The 18,919-nt window shown below is 38.2% G+C and overlaps 1 protein-coding gene across 1 annotated transcript in view; it reads right to left on the reverse strand.

Moving 5' to 3' along the window:
• Positions 1-386: 386 nt before the first annotated feature.
• The window catches only part of LOC135465739 (tonsoku-like protein), a 32,588-nt gene continuing 14,055 nt past the window's right edge, over positions 387-18,919 (reverse strand). Inside the window, exons 10-24 of the mRNA XM_064743064.1 lie at positions 18,473-18,674; positions 16,835-16,923; positions 16,299-16,379; positions 15,510-15,746; positions 14,844-14,961; positions 13,525-13,675; positions 11,921-12,700; positions 10,817-10,973; positions 9,668-9,746; positions 9,171-9,320; positions 7,013-7,185; positions 6,603-6,774; positions 4,830-5,002; positions 1,431-1,505; positions 387-515 (exon numbers count right to left, since the gene is read on the reverse strand). Of these exons, the coding sequence (XP_064599134.1) occupies positions 504-515; positions 1,431-1,505; positions 4,830-5,002; positions 6,603-6,774; positions 7,013-7,185; positions 9,171-9,320; positions 9,668-9,746; positions 10,817-10,973; positions 11,921-12,700; positions 13,525-13,675; positions 14,844-14,961; positions 15,510-15,746; positions 16,299-16,379; positions 16,835-16,923; positions 18,473-18,674 (2,649 nt within the window). The 3' untranslated portion in view covers positions 387-503. The remainder of the gene's footprint in view (positions 516-1,430; positions 1,506-4,829; positions 5,003-6,602; positions 6,775-7,012; positions 7,186-9,170; positions 9,321-9,667; positions 9,747-10,816; positions 10,974-11,920; positions 12,701-13,524; positions 13,676-14,843; positions 14,962-15,509; positions 15,747-16,298; positions 16,380-16,834; positions 16,924-18,472; positions 18,675-18,919) is intronic.

Consider the following 18,919-nt stretch of genomic DNA (forward strand, 5'->3'; position numbering starts at 1 on the left):
GTACCCAACCTTTGCAAGTAGTGCGATGTGATGTGCAGGCTTGATAAGCTTAATGGTCCAGACCTGTTCTGACCTGCAGATTTGTATACTCTTCTTTGTCCCTAATACAATTATTGTTGACCACACACTCTTGTTATCTGTTTCCAGATGACTCAACGTCAGATATAAGGTGTTTCACTGTTAGCTTCCACAAAGTCTCCATGAACCTGACAAACTGCTTCTCCTTCCAGTGGTCTGTCCAAATCTGACGCAAACTGTCCACGTCAACGGGATCCAGCTTATGACACGAGAAGGAAACATTAACAAGGGGAGATAACCCCGTCAGTTTGTCGCTGAGAATATCAAGAAAATCAGATGAGAGAGGGGAGACCACTCCACAACCACTGAACTCGAAATGTTCCAGAGCAGTGTTCACCTCACTGGCTCTATGGAAGACCTCTGCAACTAATTCATTGTCTATTTTAGGGTTGTTGTTCAAGATAAGGTGCCTGAGGAATTTGCCATTAACAGACAGTCTGTAAGGAAAAAGTATAGAGTAGAGGTTAAAATAGTTATATCCGTGATTGTGGCCAAAATTCTATCACTGCAAACCAATCAAGTTTCTGCTGCCAGTTAAGAATAGTCCCAATTATTACTTTTCACAAAATATCATATTTCTCTGTGCATTTGTTGCCATTTAAAGACTGTAATAAAGTTCCTAAAATTTCAAATTTCACACTCATAAATTTTTCAAACTAAAGGATCATTTTAACTCTGATACTTATTAAAGGATATTATTTGAGCTTTTCTTGGTGAATACAAGAGTTTGATGTGTGTTTGAGAACATGGATTTGCCAGTATATTATAGCCTCTTCAAAGAAGTGGCCAGGATCTTTAAAACATTTACTCCAATGTGTCTGAAATATCCAGGTGACTAGTGGAAATACACCACCAACTGAACAACTTCTGGTTGAATTTAACTTCAAAATCAACCATTTCTAGTGGAAATAAACATTTTAATGAACCAATCTACTATCTGGCAAAACAAGGGTAATACTGTTTCCATCCAAGGTGTAGTGTAGCAATGTGCTTTCAAGTGTATAAAGAGTAAGAGTACAATACTATTTCCATCCAAGGTGTAGTGTAGCAATGTGCTTTCAAGTGTATAAAGAGTAAGAGTACAATACTATTTCCATTCAAGGTGTAGTGTAGCAATGTGCTTTCAAGTGTATAAAGACTAAGAGTACAATACTATTTCCATCCAAGGTGTAGTGTAGCAATGTGCTTTCAAGTGTATAAGGCGTAAGAGTACAATACTATTTCCATCCAAGGTGTAGTGTAGCAATGTGCTTTCAAGTGTATAAAGAGTAAGGGTACAATACTATTTCCTTCCAAAGTGTAGTGTAGCAAAGTGCTTTCAAAGGGTTAAAAAAGAGTATCCATGTGTTTACCTGGCTAGATGGAAAGTAATCTTCTCTTGTAAAGTGGCAATCAGAGATGTCCAACCTTTCCAGTACACACCCAGTCTGTCAACACAAAAACATACATCAGTAGATATGTCTGCTGACCACAAAACATACTAAGGTGTTCCAGGTATTCAATGACTACAGCTTGGATTGTTCTTTAACATCATACTCAAGAATTTCCCACTTATCTAACAAAAGACAGAGTGTCCAAATGCGTCAACAAGTGTGTGTCATCAACCATTGACAATTTATTCATTTATTTATTTGATCGGTGTTTTGCGCCATATTCAAGAATATTTCACTTGTACGACGGCGGCCAACATTATGGTGGGGGGAAACCGGCCACAGCCCCAGGGAAACTCACGACCATCCGCAAGTTGCTGGAAGACCTTCCACTTACGGTCAGAGAGGAAGCCAGCATGAGCTGGTCAACCACAAAACATATCCGAGTGTTGTAATTTTCTATATGTTCACAAAAAATACCTAAGTGTTGTAATTTTCTATATGTTCACAAAACATACCCGAGTGTTGTAATTTTCTATATGTTCACAAAACATAGCCCAGTGTTGTAATTTTCTATATGTTCACAAAACATGCCTGAGTGTTGTAATTTTCTACATGTTCACAAAACATACCTGAGTGTTGTAATTTTCTATATGTTCACAAAACATACCCGAGTGTTGTAATTTTCTATATGTTCACAAAACATATCTGAGTGTTGTAATTTTCTATATGTTCACAAAACATACCTGAGTTTTGTAATTTTCTAGATGCTCACAAAAAATACCCGAGTGTTGTAATTTTCTATATGTTCACAAAACATACCCGAGTGTTGTAATTTTCTATATGTTCACAAAAATTACCTGAGTGTTGTAATTTTCTATATGTTCACAAAACATACCTGAGTATTGTAATTTTCCTATATGTTCACGACAAATACCTGATTGTTGTGAGTGAGTGAGTGAGTGCGTGGGGTTTAACGTCGTACTCAACAATTTTTCAATCATATGACGACAAAGGAATCATTAGGGTGCATGTACGTGTAATGTGCCTCCTTGTTGCAGGACGGATTTCCACTGCTCTTTTATTTAGTGCTGCTTCACTGAGACGACTTACCGAAGGCAAGTAAGCCGCCCCGCCCAAGCCATTATACTGATACGGGTCAACCAGTCGTTGCACTATCCCCTTCATGCTGAACGCCAAGCGAGGAAGTTACAACTTCCTCTTTTAAAGTCTTAGGTGTGACTCGATCAAGAATGGATCCTGGATCTACCAGTCCCGAAGCGGGCGCTCTACCAACTGTGCTATCCGGGCCGGTCCCTGAGTGTTGTAATTTTCTATATGTTCACAAAAAATACCTGAATGTTGTAGTTTTCTATATGTTCACAAAACATACCTGGGTGTTGTAATTTTCTATATGTTCACAAAACATACCCGAGTGTTGTAATTTTCTATATGTTCACAAAAAATACCTGAGTGTTGTAATTTTCTATATGTTCACAAAACATACCCTAGTGTTGTAATTTTCTACATGCTCACAAAACATACCTGAGTGTTGTAATTTTCTATATGTTCACAAAACATACCCGAGTGTTGTAATTTTCTATATGTTCACAAAAAATACCTGAGTGTTGTAATTTTCTATATGTTCACAAAACATACCCTACTGTTGTAATTTTCTATATGTTCACAAAACATACCTGAGTGTTGTAATTTTCTATATGTTCACAAAACATACCTGAGTGTTGTAATTTTCTACATTCTCACAAAAAATACCTGAGTGTTGTAATTTTCTATATGTTCACAAAACATACCTGAGTGTTGTAATTTTCTAACATTCTCACAAAACATACCTGAGTGTTGTAATTTTCTATATGTTCACAAAACATACCTGAGTGTTGTAATTTTCTACATTCTCACAAAACATACCTGAGTGTTGTAATTTTCTATATGTTCACAAAACATACCTGAGTGTTGTAATTTTCTATATGTTCACAAAACATACCTGAGTGTTGTAATTTTCTATATGTTCACAAAACATACCTGAGTGTTGTAATTTTCTACATTCTCACAAAACATACCTGAGTGTTGTAATTTTCTATATGTTCACAACAAATACCCGAGTGTTGTAATTTTCTACATGTTCACAAAACATACCTGAGTGTTGTAATTTTCTATATGTTCACAAAACATACCTGAGTGTTGTAATTTTCTACATTCTCACAAAACATACCTGAGTGTTGTAATTTTCTATATGTTCACAAAACATACCTGAGTGTTGTAATTTTCTACATTCTCACAAAACATACCTGAGTGTTGTAATTTTCTACATGTTCACAAAACATACCTGAGTGTTGTAATTTTCTATATGTTCACAAAACATACCTGAGTGTTGTAATTTTCTACATGTTCACAAAACATACCTGAGTGTTGTAATTTTCTATATGTTCACAAAACATACCTGAGTGTTGTAATTTTCTATATGTTCACAAAACATACCTGAGTGTTGTAATTTTCTACATTCTCACAAAACATACCTGAGTGTTGTAATTTTCTATATGTTCACAAAACATACCTGAGTGTTGTAATTTTCTACATTCTCACAAAACATACCTGAGTGTTGTAATTTTCTATATGTTCACAAAACATACCTGAGTGTTGTAATTTTCTACATTCTCACAAAACATACCTGAGTGTTGTAATTTTCTACATTCTCACAAAACATACCTGAGTGTTGTAATTTTCTATATGTTCACAAAACATACCTGAGTGTTGTAATTTTCTATATGTTCACAAAACATACCTGAGTGTTGTAATTTTCTATATGTTCACAAAACATACCTGAGTGTTGTAATTTTCTATATGTTCACAAAACATATCTGAGTGTTGTAATTTTCTATATGTTCACAAAAAATACCTGAGTGTTGTAATTTTCTATATGTTCACAAAACATACCTGAGTGTTGTAATTTTCTATATGTTCACAAAAAATACCTGAGTGTTGTAATTTTCTACATGCTCACAAAACATACCTGAGTGTTGTAATTTTCTATATGTTCACAAAACATACTGCAGTGTTGTAATTTTCTATATGTTCACAAAACATACCTGATTGTTTTAATTTTCTACATGCTCACAAAACATACCTGAGTGTTGTAATTTTCTATATGTTCACAAAATCTATCTAAGTATTTTCTAGGAGTTCATGAGTCCCAGACCATATGCAAGTGTTACAATTTTCTATTTGTTTATTACCCAACTACATGTACCTGGATGTTGTAATTTTCTGTTTGTTCAAAAGATCCCAGAGTTGTGAATTTCAACTGTGTTCTGTTCAAATCACAAAGTATAAACTTTTCCCGATATTAAACTCGGCACAACATACCTGAGCTGTATAGTTTTCGAGGTATTTACTGATGTGATTGGCTGTTGACGAGGACACTGTAGCCCTGAGACCGATCTCAGTCAGCCTGGTGGGTAGTAAACATTTCAACAACAGTTCAACTCCTGTGGGTCCCAGGTGGTTGTGAGACACCTCTAACTTAGTCAGGGGAGAGGCTGGAAATAAAGCATAATAGGCAGGCTCAGTTAACAAGCAGAAGAATAAAGTCACATCTAAAGTGTACATAAAATAAAAAGCAACATGTGCCTCAAACAAAAAGTAACAGAAAACTTGAATGAAACCCTGTGCAGCTATACTTATTTATTCCAATGGCACTTAATTTATTTATTTATTTGATTGGTGTTTTACGCCGTACTCAAGAATATTTCCCTTATATGAGGACGGCCAGCATTAGGGAGCATACCAGGCAGATCCCGGGGGAAACCTATGACCATCCGCAGGTTGCTGGAAGACCTTCAATGGCATTTAATGTTGTGCACAAGAAAACTTATTAGTACACGTATATGGAAGCAGTTAGGTTAATGGATGCAGAAACAAAGCTCTGATGTCTTATCACCACATCCAACTCAGCTGCCTCCAGTTTAATAACGCAATGTGATTCATATATTTATCTGATTGATCACCATACAAGACATTTTATAAGTGAAAGAACACTGCATTGAACCAAAGCTCTTCAGTAGGTGCTGGACACAGCTCCTCTAACACCTAAAAGAAAAGACAACAAATAATATAACCTTAGTTATTGTGGAAGAGGGATGGGAACAGACCTAATGCGCCATGGCCATTTCGTTCTGCTGTGCTTGGAAACTGTTCAAATCGGCTTTCAGTCAGGAATTCTTACTGCGCCATGGGAAAGACCATGTTGTGTCGCCTGTACCCCACCCTCATGTGGCTAAAAACCAGGACAGTGTCTGTGTCACATCAGTGTGTTCTTAGGTTACGTAAATAACATGTGTTTGACTCGTTGAACTGACAACATGGGTCACTTTCAATTTTCTCAATGTCTGTGATATCTAGGTTTTGCCACATCGTAAAAACAAAAAGGTATGCTTTTAAACAGGGACAGTTCATAGATGCATATTGGGTTAACTGTTGTCTTTCTTTTTAACAAGCAGAAGTCAGTAATATCTAAACTAAATCCTCAAATGAGGATTACTGACACCATATATTTGCGCATCTTATCACTGAGTAACCATGAAACGAATTTATCCTGCAAAGACCAAATCAATTCAGTGCAGAATATCGATGTATAGGTGAATCACTCCAGCAACGTGACCACTGCATTCACAACCCAACAAAGGGAGATAACCTACTCAGCAGACACATTTGACGATGTCTTCAGGATTTGAGAAAATATCTGTACCCCATGTGACCATTGTTGACCGACGAAAAGCGGATTATTTTGTCTGATGCAGGAAAGATGTATGTATTTTAGTTCTGTCTACAAATAGGTTTACAAACACCAGATCTCAGACCTGCGGAGCGGAGCTCGGACCGGCAGACCAGAGTTCAAACCGGCAGAGCGGAGCTCAGACCGGCAGACCAGATCTCAGACCGACAGACTGGATCTCAGACTGACAGACTGCGTCTCAGATCGGCAGATCAGAGCTTTTGGGCTGAGCACAGGAAGGTACACTATATATACATGTACACACACTGACATATGATTTAAAAATTTTAAGAACGATGTTAAAACCAAATATATATACATTCAGACTATCAACATTAAAGATCACCATATCAAATTCAACAAACCTTTCAACACATCAGCCAGCAGAACCCTGTGATTCTGGAAGAGGTTCTTAGATAGCTGACAACTGATCAGCCCCAATCTCTCCAGTAATGGCAGTTGTTTGATAAGAGACACAAGAAACTGTGCACAGCCATCTCCAAGTGGATTATAATCGAAACGTAGACACCTCAAAACCTTGATGAACGCAAACAAGTATGTATATATTTATGATTATACTATTCCAAATTTGAACCATTACAAATATGAACCATTACTACGCATTTTCTGTATTTTAAGAGAAAAGATATGCCCATCTGTATACAAGATTGTAAAAAATAAATAACTTTAATATTATTTTTTTCTTAAAAATACTAAAAATTAAATTTTAGCACATTTAAGTTTTCTGTGGTAAGAAACTGTTTAATTTTGCTACCTGAAGTGCCTGCTGTCCAGACACCTGATTGGTCGATTTCTCAACAGCCTCAGCGAGATGCCTCAGTCCAGTAGCTGTGATCTGATTGGTTGATAAATCCACCTGTGACAAGTTAGGCAGAGACTCCAACACCTGAGCCAGACTCTTTATGCCAATGTCACCAATCTTGTTACCTGAAATTTAAAGAAAGTTTCAACAGAGGAACAACAAAGACAAATATAATGTTTTTGCTTAGTCTAAAATTATGCCAATGTATTCATTAAATGGTTCCTCCTTCACTTAGTTTGGAGAATGGCTGATATAAACAAGAAAACAATCAGACATTGCAAAGATGTATATACCCTTCCTGCCAGAAAAATAAATACAGCACAATCAGCCACTGCAAAGTATTAATATATTTTTAAGTGTACTTTGTTAAATTTATGCGATTTAAAAAAAACATGCCATATGATACCATATGTCCAGCACAAATTTGTAAATCAATGGAGCAGACAATGTGCCCAACGCCAGGTAACTTCTAAAACTGATTGAAATGTGAAAAAATAACCATTGTTCTCACAAATTTCCTTTGAAATATCAATGGCTAGAAAAATATGTGCAAGGGCAGACAACTTTAAAAAACAGATCGAAATGTGAGAAAACTAAACTGACAGCGCACACCATCATTTTGCACATTTCGCACAGAGATTGGTGTCTACCTTCCTAAATTTATAGTTTTGTGATTTTTCTGGTAAATCAATTTGTTTTGACACCTGAATACAAGTTGTACCTGGACTGGACTACTCAGTGTGACTGTACCTAAACTTAAAGGTGGAGCTCAGTGAAGTTTTCTGACAATGAAGAGCCCTGAATACAAAGTGTACCTGAACTGGACTACACAGTATGTGACTGTATCTAACCTTGAAGGTGGAGCTCAGTGAGGTTGTTTTGACACTGAAGAGCCCTGAATACAGGCTGTATATGGACTGGACTACACAGTGTGTGACTGTATCCAACCTTGAAGGTGGAGCTCAGTGAGGTTGCTCCGACACTGAAGAGCCCTGAATACAGGCTGTGTCTGGACTGAACAACACAGTGTGTGACTGTATCTAACTTTGAAACTTGAGCTCAGTGAGGTTGCTCCGACACTGAAGAGCCCTGAATACAGGCTGTGTCTGGACTGAACTACACTATGTGACTGTATCTAACCTTGAAGGTGGAGCTCAGTGAGGTTGTTCTGACACTGAAGAGCCCTGAATACAGGCTGTGTCTGGACTGAACTACACAGTGTGTGACTGTATCCAACCTTGAAGGTGGAGCTCAGTGAGGTTGCTCCAACACTGAAGAGCCCTGAATACAGGCTGTGTCTGGACTGAACTACACAGTATGTGACTGTATCTAACCTTGAAGGTGGAGCTCAGTGAGGTTGCTCTGACACTGAAGAGCCCTGAATACAGGCTGTGTCTGGACTGAACTACACAGTATGTGACTGTATCCAACCTTGAAGGTGGAGCTCAGTGAGGTTGCTCCGACACTGAAGAGCCCTGAATACAGGCTGTGTCTGGACTGAACTACACAGTATGTGACTGTATCTAACTTTGAAGGTGGAGCTCAGTGAGGTTGTTCTGACACTGAAGAGCCCTGAATACAGGCTGTGTCTGGACTGAACAACACAGTATGTGACTGTATCTAACCTTGAAGGTGGAGCTCAGTGAGGTTGCTCCGACACTGAAGAGCCCTGAATACAGGCTGTGTCTGAACTGAACAACACAGTGTTTGACTGTATCCAACCTTGAAGGTGGAGCTCAGTGAGGTTGTTCTGACACTGAAGAGCCCTGAATACAGGCTGAATCTGGACTGGAATACACAGTGTGTGACTGTACTTAACCTTGAAGGTGGAGCTCAGTGAGGTTGTTCTAACACCGAATAGCTCTGAATACAGGATATGTCTGGACTGAACTACACAGTATGTGACTGTATCTAACTTTGAAACTTGAGCTCAGTGAGGTTGTTCTGACACTGAAGAGCCCTGAATACAGGCTGTGTCTGGACTGAACTACACAGTGTGTGACTGTATCCAACCTTGAAGGTGGAGCTCAGTGAGGTTGCTCCGACACTGAAGAGCCCTGAATACAGGCTGTGTCTGGACTGAACTACACAGTATGTGACTGTATCTAACCTTGAAGGTGGAGCTCAGTGAGGTTGTTCTGACACTGAAGAGCCCTGAATACAGGCTGTACCTGGACTGGACGGAGGGACAAGTCTGTCAATGTTAACCGGCCTGTCTGGTTAGTTTGTCTCAGGAGAGTCTGAATATTCCTGTACACCACTGAAATAAAATTAAATGCATTTAAGTGACTTACTTCTGACGCATCATGGCAGCTACAAGAAAAGTACCTAAAGCAACAACAAAAAAAAAACAACCTGACAGACTAAACTGGAATTGTAATATTATATTTTACTGATTGTTACCAACGAGGAGTTTAACTGTAAAGCCAAATATTTGCCAACGAAAATCTAGTTTTTCAACATTAATGGTTATATGTAATAAACTTATACAAACTACGTTTTAATTTTGTTGTTGATCAGGATTTTTTTTCTTCATATTTGTTATATATTGCTATTCAAAAAAGTGTTAGAATGTATATAATAATATATGTAATGTGAAGTAGAGACCAGTTTTATGAGCTGCACAAGCCTGAGTGTATCTCTGCTGCAGAGGAGGAAGGTCCCAGCTCTCCACTACTGATCCCACCTAAAACATAGAGTACAGCATGATACCCAATGGCTTCAATCATGAATTAAACTGAAGATTGAAAACATTTCCTGACAGGTGTCAATTTTATTGGGGAAAAGAGAACACAAGGTACCTGAAATTTCTCTTGATATAAAGTTGCAACTGAGCTAGGAAGAGCTTGGTTTACAAGAGATAACCACCTTAATTGGCGAAAGGTGATTTTGTTGTGAAAATCACATGTATAACAATACTGGCTTCTTTTTTAAATCTAAGGCGATCCATAGTTAACCATGTAGATCAGTGAAAAGCAAATTCCCCAATACTGGCATAACAGCATAAAACTAAAGGCAATCCTGCTACTGGTTTTCCAAATGTAACGTTCGCAGCATAGACAATCTGTGCGTCAAAACAGACATCCATATACCAGCTGTCAACTAACATGGACTTTTGGGTCACTAGCAGCAAAGGCCACTTCTCAAAATGAAGCCTTACACAAACCATCTTGGAACGATGAGTTTTGAATAGTTAAATCAAGTTAAATCCATTCTCTTGTGCCCTCAATGCCCCCAAATTCATTCATCATCTGGGACAACTGCCTGCCAATTTTAGAAATATTTTTACATTGCCAATCTGATATACACAATTACTCAGCTAGAACCCTTAACCACAATCTTCACAAACCAATTTATCGCTCCACATCATCACTTCACACATGAAAAACCAAATGTCTGAGGGAGTGGAACAAATTTATATCCTTGTGTTTAAAGTCGATTCTACATCATTCTTTAAATCTAAACTGATATAACATTTACTCGTCATCTAATGGTTTGTTGCATAACAGAATGTCACTATCAATGTTTCCTGATTTTGGGGTAAAACAATTTCTTCAGAGCTTTACTCCCGCCAAATGCTAATACAGGTATAAATATGTCTGCTTACCATGATCCTGTACTATGTTAGCATATAAGTTGTCAATAATCAAAGTTTATATCTCAGTAGTACATATACAGAGATCAATGGAACTTATTGATGGATGACGTCTGATCAACTAAGTGTAAACTACTCTACTTCATGTATAAGTGTCAGACCTCCTCTCCCGTGGTCAGCACCAGGCTGATGGTGTCATCAGGGGAGAGCACTGCGCCATCCTGTGTACAAAGCTGTACCAGCGGCCTTGCACCATACAGGTTGTAGTATCTCTGAGAGGTCTGCTGGGCCAGCCAGGAAATTGGGCGCTCCACGTCACTGAAAACAGCACAAAAGACATTTATGCATTTCTAAACTACATGTAAACCATAACCACCTAGATGTTGGATGCTTGATACATGTACATTTGTAAATACTAACATACAACACTTAAAGTAACCCAAAAAGATATGATGATGTCATTCACAGTGTGAAGTCTACTTCCATTTATTCTTTTATCATTTTTACTGTGGCATAAAAGGCATTTAAAGTATGATAAACCATCTTATGCGGTCTTTTGGGACCACATCTTTATAATAGTCATATGACATCACATCAATTATAAGAATATCATCTATTTTTATTTCTACAAATTCCTTAAAAGTGGAGAAAACAAAAAAATGACAAAGTTCAGACAAAAGAGTGTGAAAAGTTATTCCTAAATGTGGTCCTCAATATTTTTTCTGATTTTTCCTTAAGGAGAAAAAGACACTTGAAAATAATTTTTGTATGGTGGGTATTTGGGACCACCTTTTGGTATTTATAGTCTTTGTTTAATAATGTCATAAATGAAGATGTAACACAGGTTTAATAAATATTTTTGCACTAGAATTTGTTCTTTTCTGCTAACAAATGTATTAAACCTCAATTTGGAACATATTTATTTTTTTAACATGTTCATAAATATTATGATAATTTAGGTTAAATACATATGTTTCGATATAAAAAACAAATTTACATTCAAATAAATTTATCAGACAATCATCACATCCTCATTTGGAGCATTACTATGCAACAACGATAAATACCAAAACTTGGTCCCAAATACCCACTATGCAAAATTATTTTCAAATATCCCTTTCCCTCGAAAAACAAAATCAAAAACAATATTAAAGATTATATTTGCAACTAAGTTTTGACGCTCTTTCATCTGATTTTGGAATCATTTTCATGTTTCCTTCTCTTTTAAGGTCAGGTTTGAACTCACTCCGCATCAGTGTACACACCTGGCAGGTACTGGAATCAAGAGCAGTTTATCCTTTACACGAACTTTGACCTTCATGGCAGCTGGTTGTGACACAGTTGACAACCTGCTGTCTGCAGGGGTGGGAATTGATGAAGGAACCGTGGGTTCTGACTGACTCATACTGCCTCTCTTGCTCGTAGAAACCTCGCAATTTCTAGCCAGTAAACGTGTGAGCTTAAGTTGTCTTGGTTTTTGTCTCCTTGTGGGCCTACCGCTGCCCACCACGGACGGACTTCTGCATACAACTGACCGGACTACTTGGCTGAAAAACTGGCCGATGTCAGGGTCATTGGAGTCATTCGAATCTTCAGCAGTGACCACCATCAAATCACCATCACCACCATCTTCAACATCACTGGGTTCCACACATTCTGGATCCAGATTTTCCGTATCAGACAAAACCTCATCTGAACGCTTTTGTCTCTTAACACATTCAGAACCCTCCCTTAAACCTGTTGTCATCAGCTTTTCTATCTCAGGATTCTTTCTTTTCTTGCTCAAGGGCCTCACATCATCAATCAGCCAATCATCTCCCACTATCTCATCGTCGTTAACAAGTGCTGGTCTGCTGTTGGAGGCCTTGTTGGAATTTATGCTAGAAGTCCTCTGACTGGTCATTTGAGAGTTACGTCTGAGGGCTGAGGAGCCAACCGCTGCTATTGCTGTCTTGTATGAATCTTTTGCAGATTCTGATTGGTTCACCGATGATGAAGGAATGTAAACCTCACTGTCAGAGTCACTGCTATCATCATCCATTTGCCTGAATTTATTGAGAATAAAAAAATGATCACTGTCAAAAAAAACTTTGTTTTCTCATGTGTCTACCTTTTAGTATACAGTAACAAAATTACAATGAAGATTTAACATAATTTTCATTTTGCAAGCACTTTCTATGATTTATCAGAAGCAAAATTGCTGAATTTAATATGGCTTTAATGTTTCACACTTTTACAATAAATCGATGATACTATTCGGTGACACTATTTACACAGTCATACACAAAAATACATTACACATCTTCATCTTCGGTAACATTTATGTTTTCTACTCAGCACTTTTCTGGATGATAATTTTGCATATATCAAATGCAAAAGGGGCCTCCGTGGCTCAGTCGGTTAGCGCGCTAGCGCAGCGTAATGACCCAGGAGCCTCTCACCAATGCAGTGGCTGTGAGTTCAAGTCCAGCCCATGCTGGCTTCCTCTCCGGCCGTAAGTGGGAAGGTCTGCCAGCAGCCTGCGGATGGTTGTGGTTTTCCCCCGGGCTGCGCCCGGTTTCCACCCACCATAATGCTGGCCGCCATTGTATAAGTGAAATATTCTTGAGTACGGCGTAAAACACCAATCAAATAAATAAATAAATCAAATGCAAAATATCTCAAATGACCACATTGAGTCATGCACACAGAAATACTTCAGGAAAATCAAAAAAAAAAAAAGAAAAAAGAATACAATCAGCTGATAAGTGTAAACAAAACCTTGATTAATACTGCACGGTATCAATTCAAACTAACCATGTGAGCAATCCCACCCATCATTTATCAAGAATTAGTTGACAACTATCAATTTGGCATAAATGTGTCAAACCTTGAACCTGTTCTCTTGCTGGACAAGCTGGGTGTATGCTGATGGCTGCTGGACTGTATGTCAGGTAACTCCGAATCAAGGGAGCTAACTTCTGCTTCCTCTGATTTGTTCTTTCTCAGAGATGTCAGATGATTCGACAACTTTTTTTTCACTGATGAACACAAAGCAAGATTTTAAGAATTTTCATTTAACTGTTGGCATATACAAAACTGAAGTCAAAATACCAGTCTACTCTCTTTATGCAGAGCCCAGTGTACTGCCGTCTACTACCTCTGCCGAAAAAGCTCACAAATCTGACCCAGATAGCCAATTAACACAATACAGAATGAATTAACATAATCCAGAATGCTTCCACATCCGGAAGCACAAACACTATTCTGTGCTACTTATAGATACATTTTCTTTTGCTCCTTTGGGCTGCCTTTTTTTTCCTGCTTATTGGGCAATATCAATTTGTAGGGCACACTTCAAAGTTCCATTCTTGGTATAAATTTGTGTGCTTTTCATCAACTGGACATGAGATGGACACAAGGCTTAAGTAGTGAATAGCCCCAGCATATCGAACTCTGACTGGGTGGATTTGACCGCAGTTTGGCAATTTTGTGAAAATTTCATTGGTCAAGCCCTGTCAGGAATTTGAGTGGAATTGTCTCTGGAGGCGGGGGTTATCTGACCCGTCACAGGTTTAGGGGCAGTGATATGAGGCCCAGCACTAACATGTAGATAATCTGTGGCCTGTGGTCTAAATTGTTAGGTGCTAGTTCAGTGAAATGCCATGCTGAAGACTTGGAAATCACACACCCAGTGTATTGACACCAGTTCCAACAGTGCTCGGCTGAAAGAAATCTTGCTTATAGGTTATGCCATGAAGGAATACACTGATACACAAAATCATGGAAACTGCAAATCAAGTCAAACAGCACTGGCGGCATAAAAATTCACCATTTACAGCAAAATTTCAGCACAACACAATGCATGAAGGCAGTGAATATGGCCAACATTGAAAGGCAACACCAATATGAATTTGTATTTCACAGGCAGAATAAACTCTTTTCCAATCTTGGAACAGGGTATGAAAATAAAACAAAAAGTTGACTATTATTTATGTGGATAACCCTGGCAATTTTTCCTCTTGAGGACATGTTTATATGATCAGAAAGCCCAGAAAAGCAGGGAAATCATTAAAAGACATGGAGACTGGTCAAAAAAACCCCCCAAAAACGGACTTTCAATATTCTGAGTTGGCTTGCCCGTAAAACTCAAAATAAAGAATGTGTTGCAGAAAGAGGTTGATGTTAAGAAAATTTGTCACGTCATACCTCCCAATTTGCTAAGAAGTCTGTTCTCCATCTCGCCACTTTTTTGTCTGTCCTCAGCACTCAGGGTGTCCTCAGTGCGCTCACGCCAAGATCGCAGGCAATCCAAGGCTGTGGAACCCTACGTTTGATAAACGATAAAGCACATAGAATGAATGAAGGTGTGAATGTATTTCAGCAATATCATGGTAGAAACATATTAGAACCAGGAAAGTTACAGCTTTGGACATCCGAATATCCGAATGATAGCATCCAAAATGTAAAAGAGCGAAGTCATAAATCACTTTGCATATATTTTAAATATGTTTGATTGGTGTTTTACGCTGTCTTCAAGAATATTTCACTTATATGACGGCGGCCAGCATTATGGTGGGTGGAAACCAGGCATAGCCCGGAGGAAACCCACGACTATCCCCAGGTTGCTGACAGACTAAATATGTTTAATATAGCTTTGCTAGCGACACTGAAGGAGCTACACATATTCTTTTTATCTGGCCCATCTATAAAAAAGTAACTGCACATGAAAAAATGATGTTCGACATAAATCAACAGGGGAAAGACAACGGAAAATTATATCATAAATCAGCGTTTGACAGCACTTAATTCCTTTCATTTTCTTTCACCTTACAAGAAAATCCACCTCAATAAGAAATGTTTTTTACAACTCACATCATCATCTTTAGCATGGAGATTTGCCCCATGGTCTATGAGGATGGTCATGACGTCTAGGTTCCCACAGTTGGCTGCGTCTAGTAAGGGTGTGACCCCTCCGCAGTGCTCCCCACCTCTGTCATTAATCCAGGCCCCGTGTGTTAACAGGTACTCCACAATCTCAGGGAAGTCATGATTGGCTGCCTCATGCAGAGGTAACCAGCCGCAGAAGTCACGAGGGTTCAGAGGATGGCCCTGGGAATAGCCCAAAAAACAGCCATAATCTTGTTGAAAACGAACAAAATGGCGCCAAACTGTAACTAGAACTCTAAATTATCAGGGCAAAACAATGTACGAAGTTTCAATTCAACATGATTGGTGAAAGGTGAATGGTCTCCAGTCAACAGCACCTAAGACTACATAAAAAACCACTGTAAACCTCTTATTGCATGCAAGGCCCTGAAAACAATGGAAACTGTTAAATCCAGAAAATTCTCTGTCTGAGAATGGCATGGGAGACATCTTCAGTTTCATGGTCAAGGAAATTATTCCATTATTTTTAATGGCAAAATATGAAATAAAGCAGTTGGTCAGAGGAAAGTCAAAGTATCATTCTTCCACTACATGTAAGCCTTGTCTCAAATTTATGATGAACAGAAAATTATAACTACAAAACATTTAAATGCGAAAAACTTGGACCCATAAAAATCAGTCAGATTCAAACTGACAAACTTGTAAATTTGAGACTATACACCCTTAATATCTTTTCATTCACATCTACAGATGTATCATAAGAAAAACATTCACCTGTTCCACAAGTTTCTTCACCTTCCGCAGGTTTCCCTCGATGCAGGCTCGGTGCAGCGGAGTCTCACCTTTTTCATTTCTCTGACAAAACAGCATAATTAGAATTTCTGTGTAAGCATTTGTTTACTTCACAACTAAGGATGTGACTGTTTTTTGAGCCTGGTATCAATTAAGCTCTAATCCACACACATGTACATACTATAAATTAATGATAATGTATCTTTGATATGATTGGATAAAACTGAACCTAGAAAAGACTTGCATTTTCTAAATAAGATCCCTTTTAAAAAGTGCATCTATCACAAGCAAGTATAAGATCATAAAATACTACTTTTTTGGTGCTGAAACCCACATTCTCCCAGTAAGATATCATCTTCCAAACAGACCTCAGGATACCTTTCTATTAAAGATCAACAAAACCCTATGAATCAGGCAAACTGAGTAACTTTGTCATTAATGAAATTTGAGGTCAAAAACGCATACAGTAATGCTGACATGAAAGAATAAACCATTACCATTATACGATAAGACGTTACCTTTGTGCTAAGAGCTGTAAAACGTCGCCCCACCCCGCGTTTGACCTGTGTTACTCCTCCAGCAGGTCGACCAGTCTCGTCACAACTGTCTGTACACAGGTAGAACGGAGACAACGGATAAAAGAAATTTTCTCACATGCCTGTACCAGACATTAGGGCAGGATACACTATAAGTGTGTAACATGAATCAATGAACTATTTATGAGTGGTGAAAAGTTGAGTGCTCGCAGTAAATCACCAAACATTGGCTAGTAAACTTTGTCTTTCCAAAATCTGATGCACAGCTTTCCATTCACAACGCAAGCTCAATGCATACAGGTTATGTCAAATTGCTGAAGAGCAAGTAATCTCCAGTGAACTTCATGTAAGGCAACATGGATAGGCACAATATGGATAGGCACAACACCACTGCCTATTTCCGTGAAGGCTCCCTAGAACAAACAGCTTAGATTCAATACTGTGTCTGTTCACAGAAATAATACAAATCAAATGTTATTATTTTCGTATGGGTTAACTCTGATTTCAGCTAACTTTCATGTACGAGGCAAGATCAAATCCCCACAATCTCTACAAAACCATTTGTTACACAGCCTTAGCCAGTCACACACTAAAACACAGATGTTCTCCAGAATGGAATAAACTTTCACCTTCGCTTAAATCCATTACTTCAACATCACTATTTAAAAGTAAATAAAAAATCATCTGCTAGAAAATAACTGAACTCTTGTGTATCCCTGCTTCTCCTAACTAATGTTGTTATCTGTTAAGATGTATTTATAAATCTTTTTATACATACTTTTGTAGATATATATTTGTGTTTGTCTATACCTTAACAACAGTCTAGTACACATACAGGTATATCTTTTATTTACTTTATTTAGCCTGAGATAGAACAAGCTCACTGGGCTTTCATCCCGCCAGCATGTTATATTATCCAGATTATATTCTGTATACGTAAATGAAACGTAATAAAAAAGTAAAAGAAAATTAGAAAAAAATTTAGAGGTTCGTTTTTCATGACTGAACTAGTATCTCCTTCATTATACATACAGAAGGTGGACAAAACAAGATAAAAATATAGGTGATGCAGCTTGATGAGTATTACATTAGTACAATGTTGCTGTAAAACTTCAGCGAGTGAGTAAGTGAGTGCTTCGGGTATAACGTCTTACTTAACAATTTTTCATCTAAGGACGAAGGAATCTTTAGCGTGCATGTAATCTGCCTCCCTGTCGCAGGACAGATTTCCACCGCTCTTTTATCTAATGCTGCTTCACTGAGACGTCTTACCAGAGGCATGTAAGGCGCCCCGTCCGAACCATTATACTGATACAAGTCAACCAGTCATTGCACTATTCCCTTTATTTGAACACCAAGCGAAGAAGTTAGAACTTCCTCTTTTAAGGTCTTAGGTGTGACTCGACCCAGGATTGACCCTGAACCTACCGCTCCCGAAGCGGGCGGTAAAACTTCAGACTGACTTAGCCACTTTAATTGTAGAAATATTATTGAGAGCATGTTCAGAATACCTGGAACATGTCAGGCTGGGTAAAACAAACTTCTTGCGGAGTCTTGGCTGGAAAGAACAATGGCATAATGATACAAACTGATTGATATGAGATAGCATAATAGTGTTACCGTCCGTCTCTGAGAGATCAGATATGGGAATATCATCCTCCTGGTCTTGGCTCCCCCCCTCTGAGCCCTCCCCATCTTCCTCATCTTCAGACTGCTCCCCATACTTCTCTATGATCTTCTCCAGTTTAGCCTCAGTCTGCCTTCTATGGTCATCCCGCTTAGCAGTTTCTTGAACTACTAGTAATGATCTCAGAGACTGGACCTGGTAAACCGTGAACAATGTATTAATGAGTCATACCCATTAATTAAACAACTTACAGCTTTAAAGTTACGTCATTATTGACAACACAGTAAGGTCCCGAACAATGTGACATCACCACCTTGCAGTGTCTTTTAACATGAAAGTAGTCATGCAAAGAAAAATCTACATTTATTTGTTTTATTGGTGTTTTATGTCATTTTCAAGAATATTTCACTTATACGACGGCGGTCAGCATTATGGTGGAA

Source organism: Liolophura sinensis, chromosome 5 (assembly GCF_032854445.1).
Source record: "Liolophura sinensis isolate JHLJ2023 chromosome 5, CUHK_Ljap_v2, whole genome shotgun sequence".
Taxonomy (NCBI): Eukaryota; Metazoa; Mollusca; class Polyplacophora; order Chitonida; family Chitonidae; genus Liolophura; species Liolophura sinensis.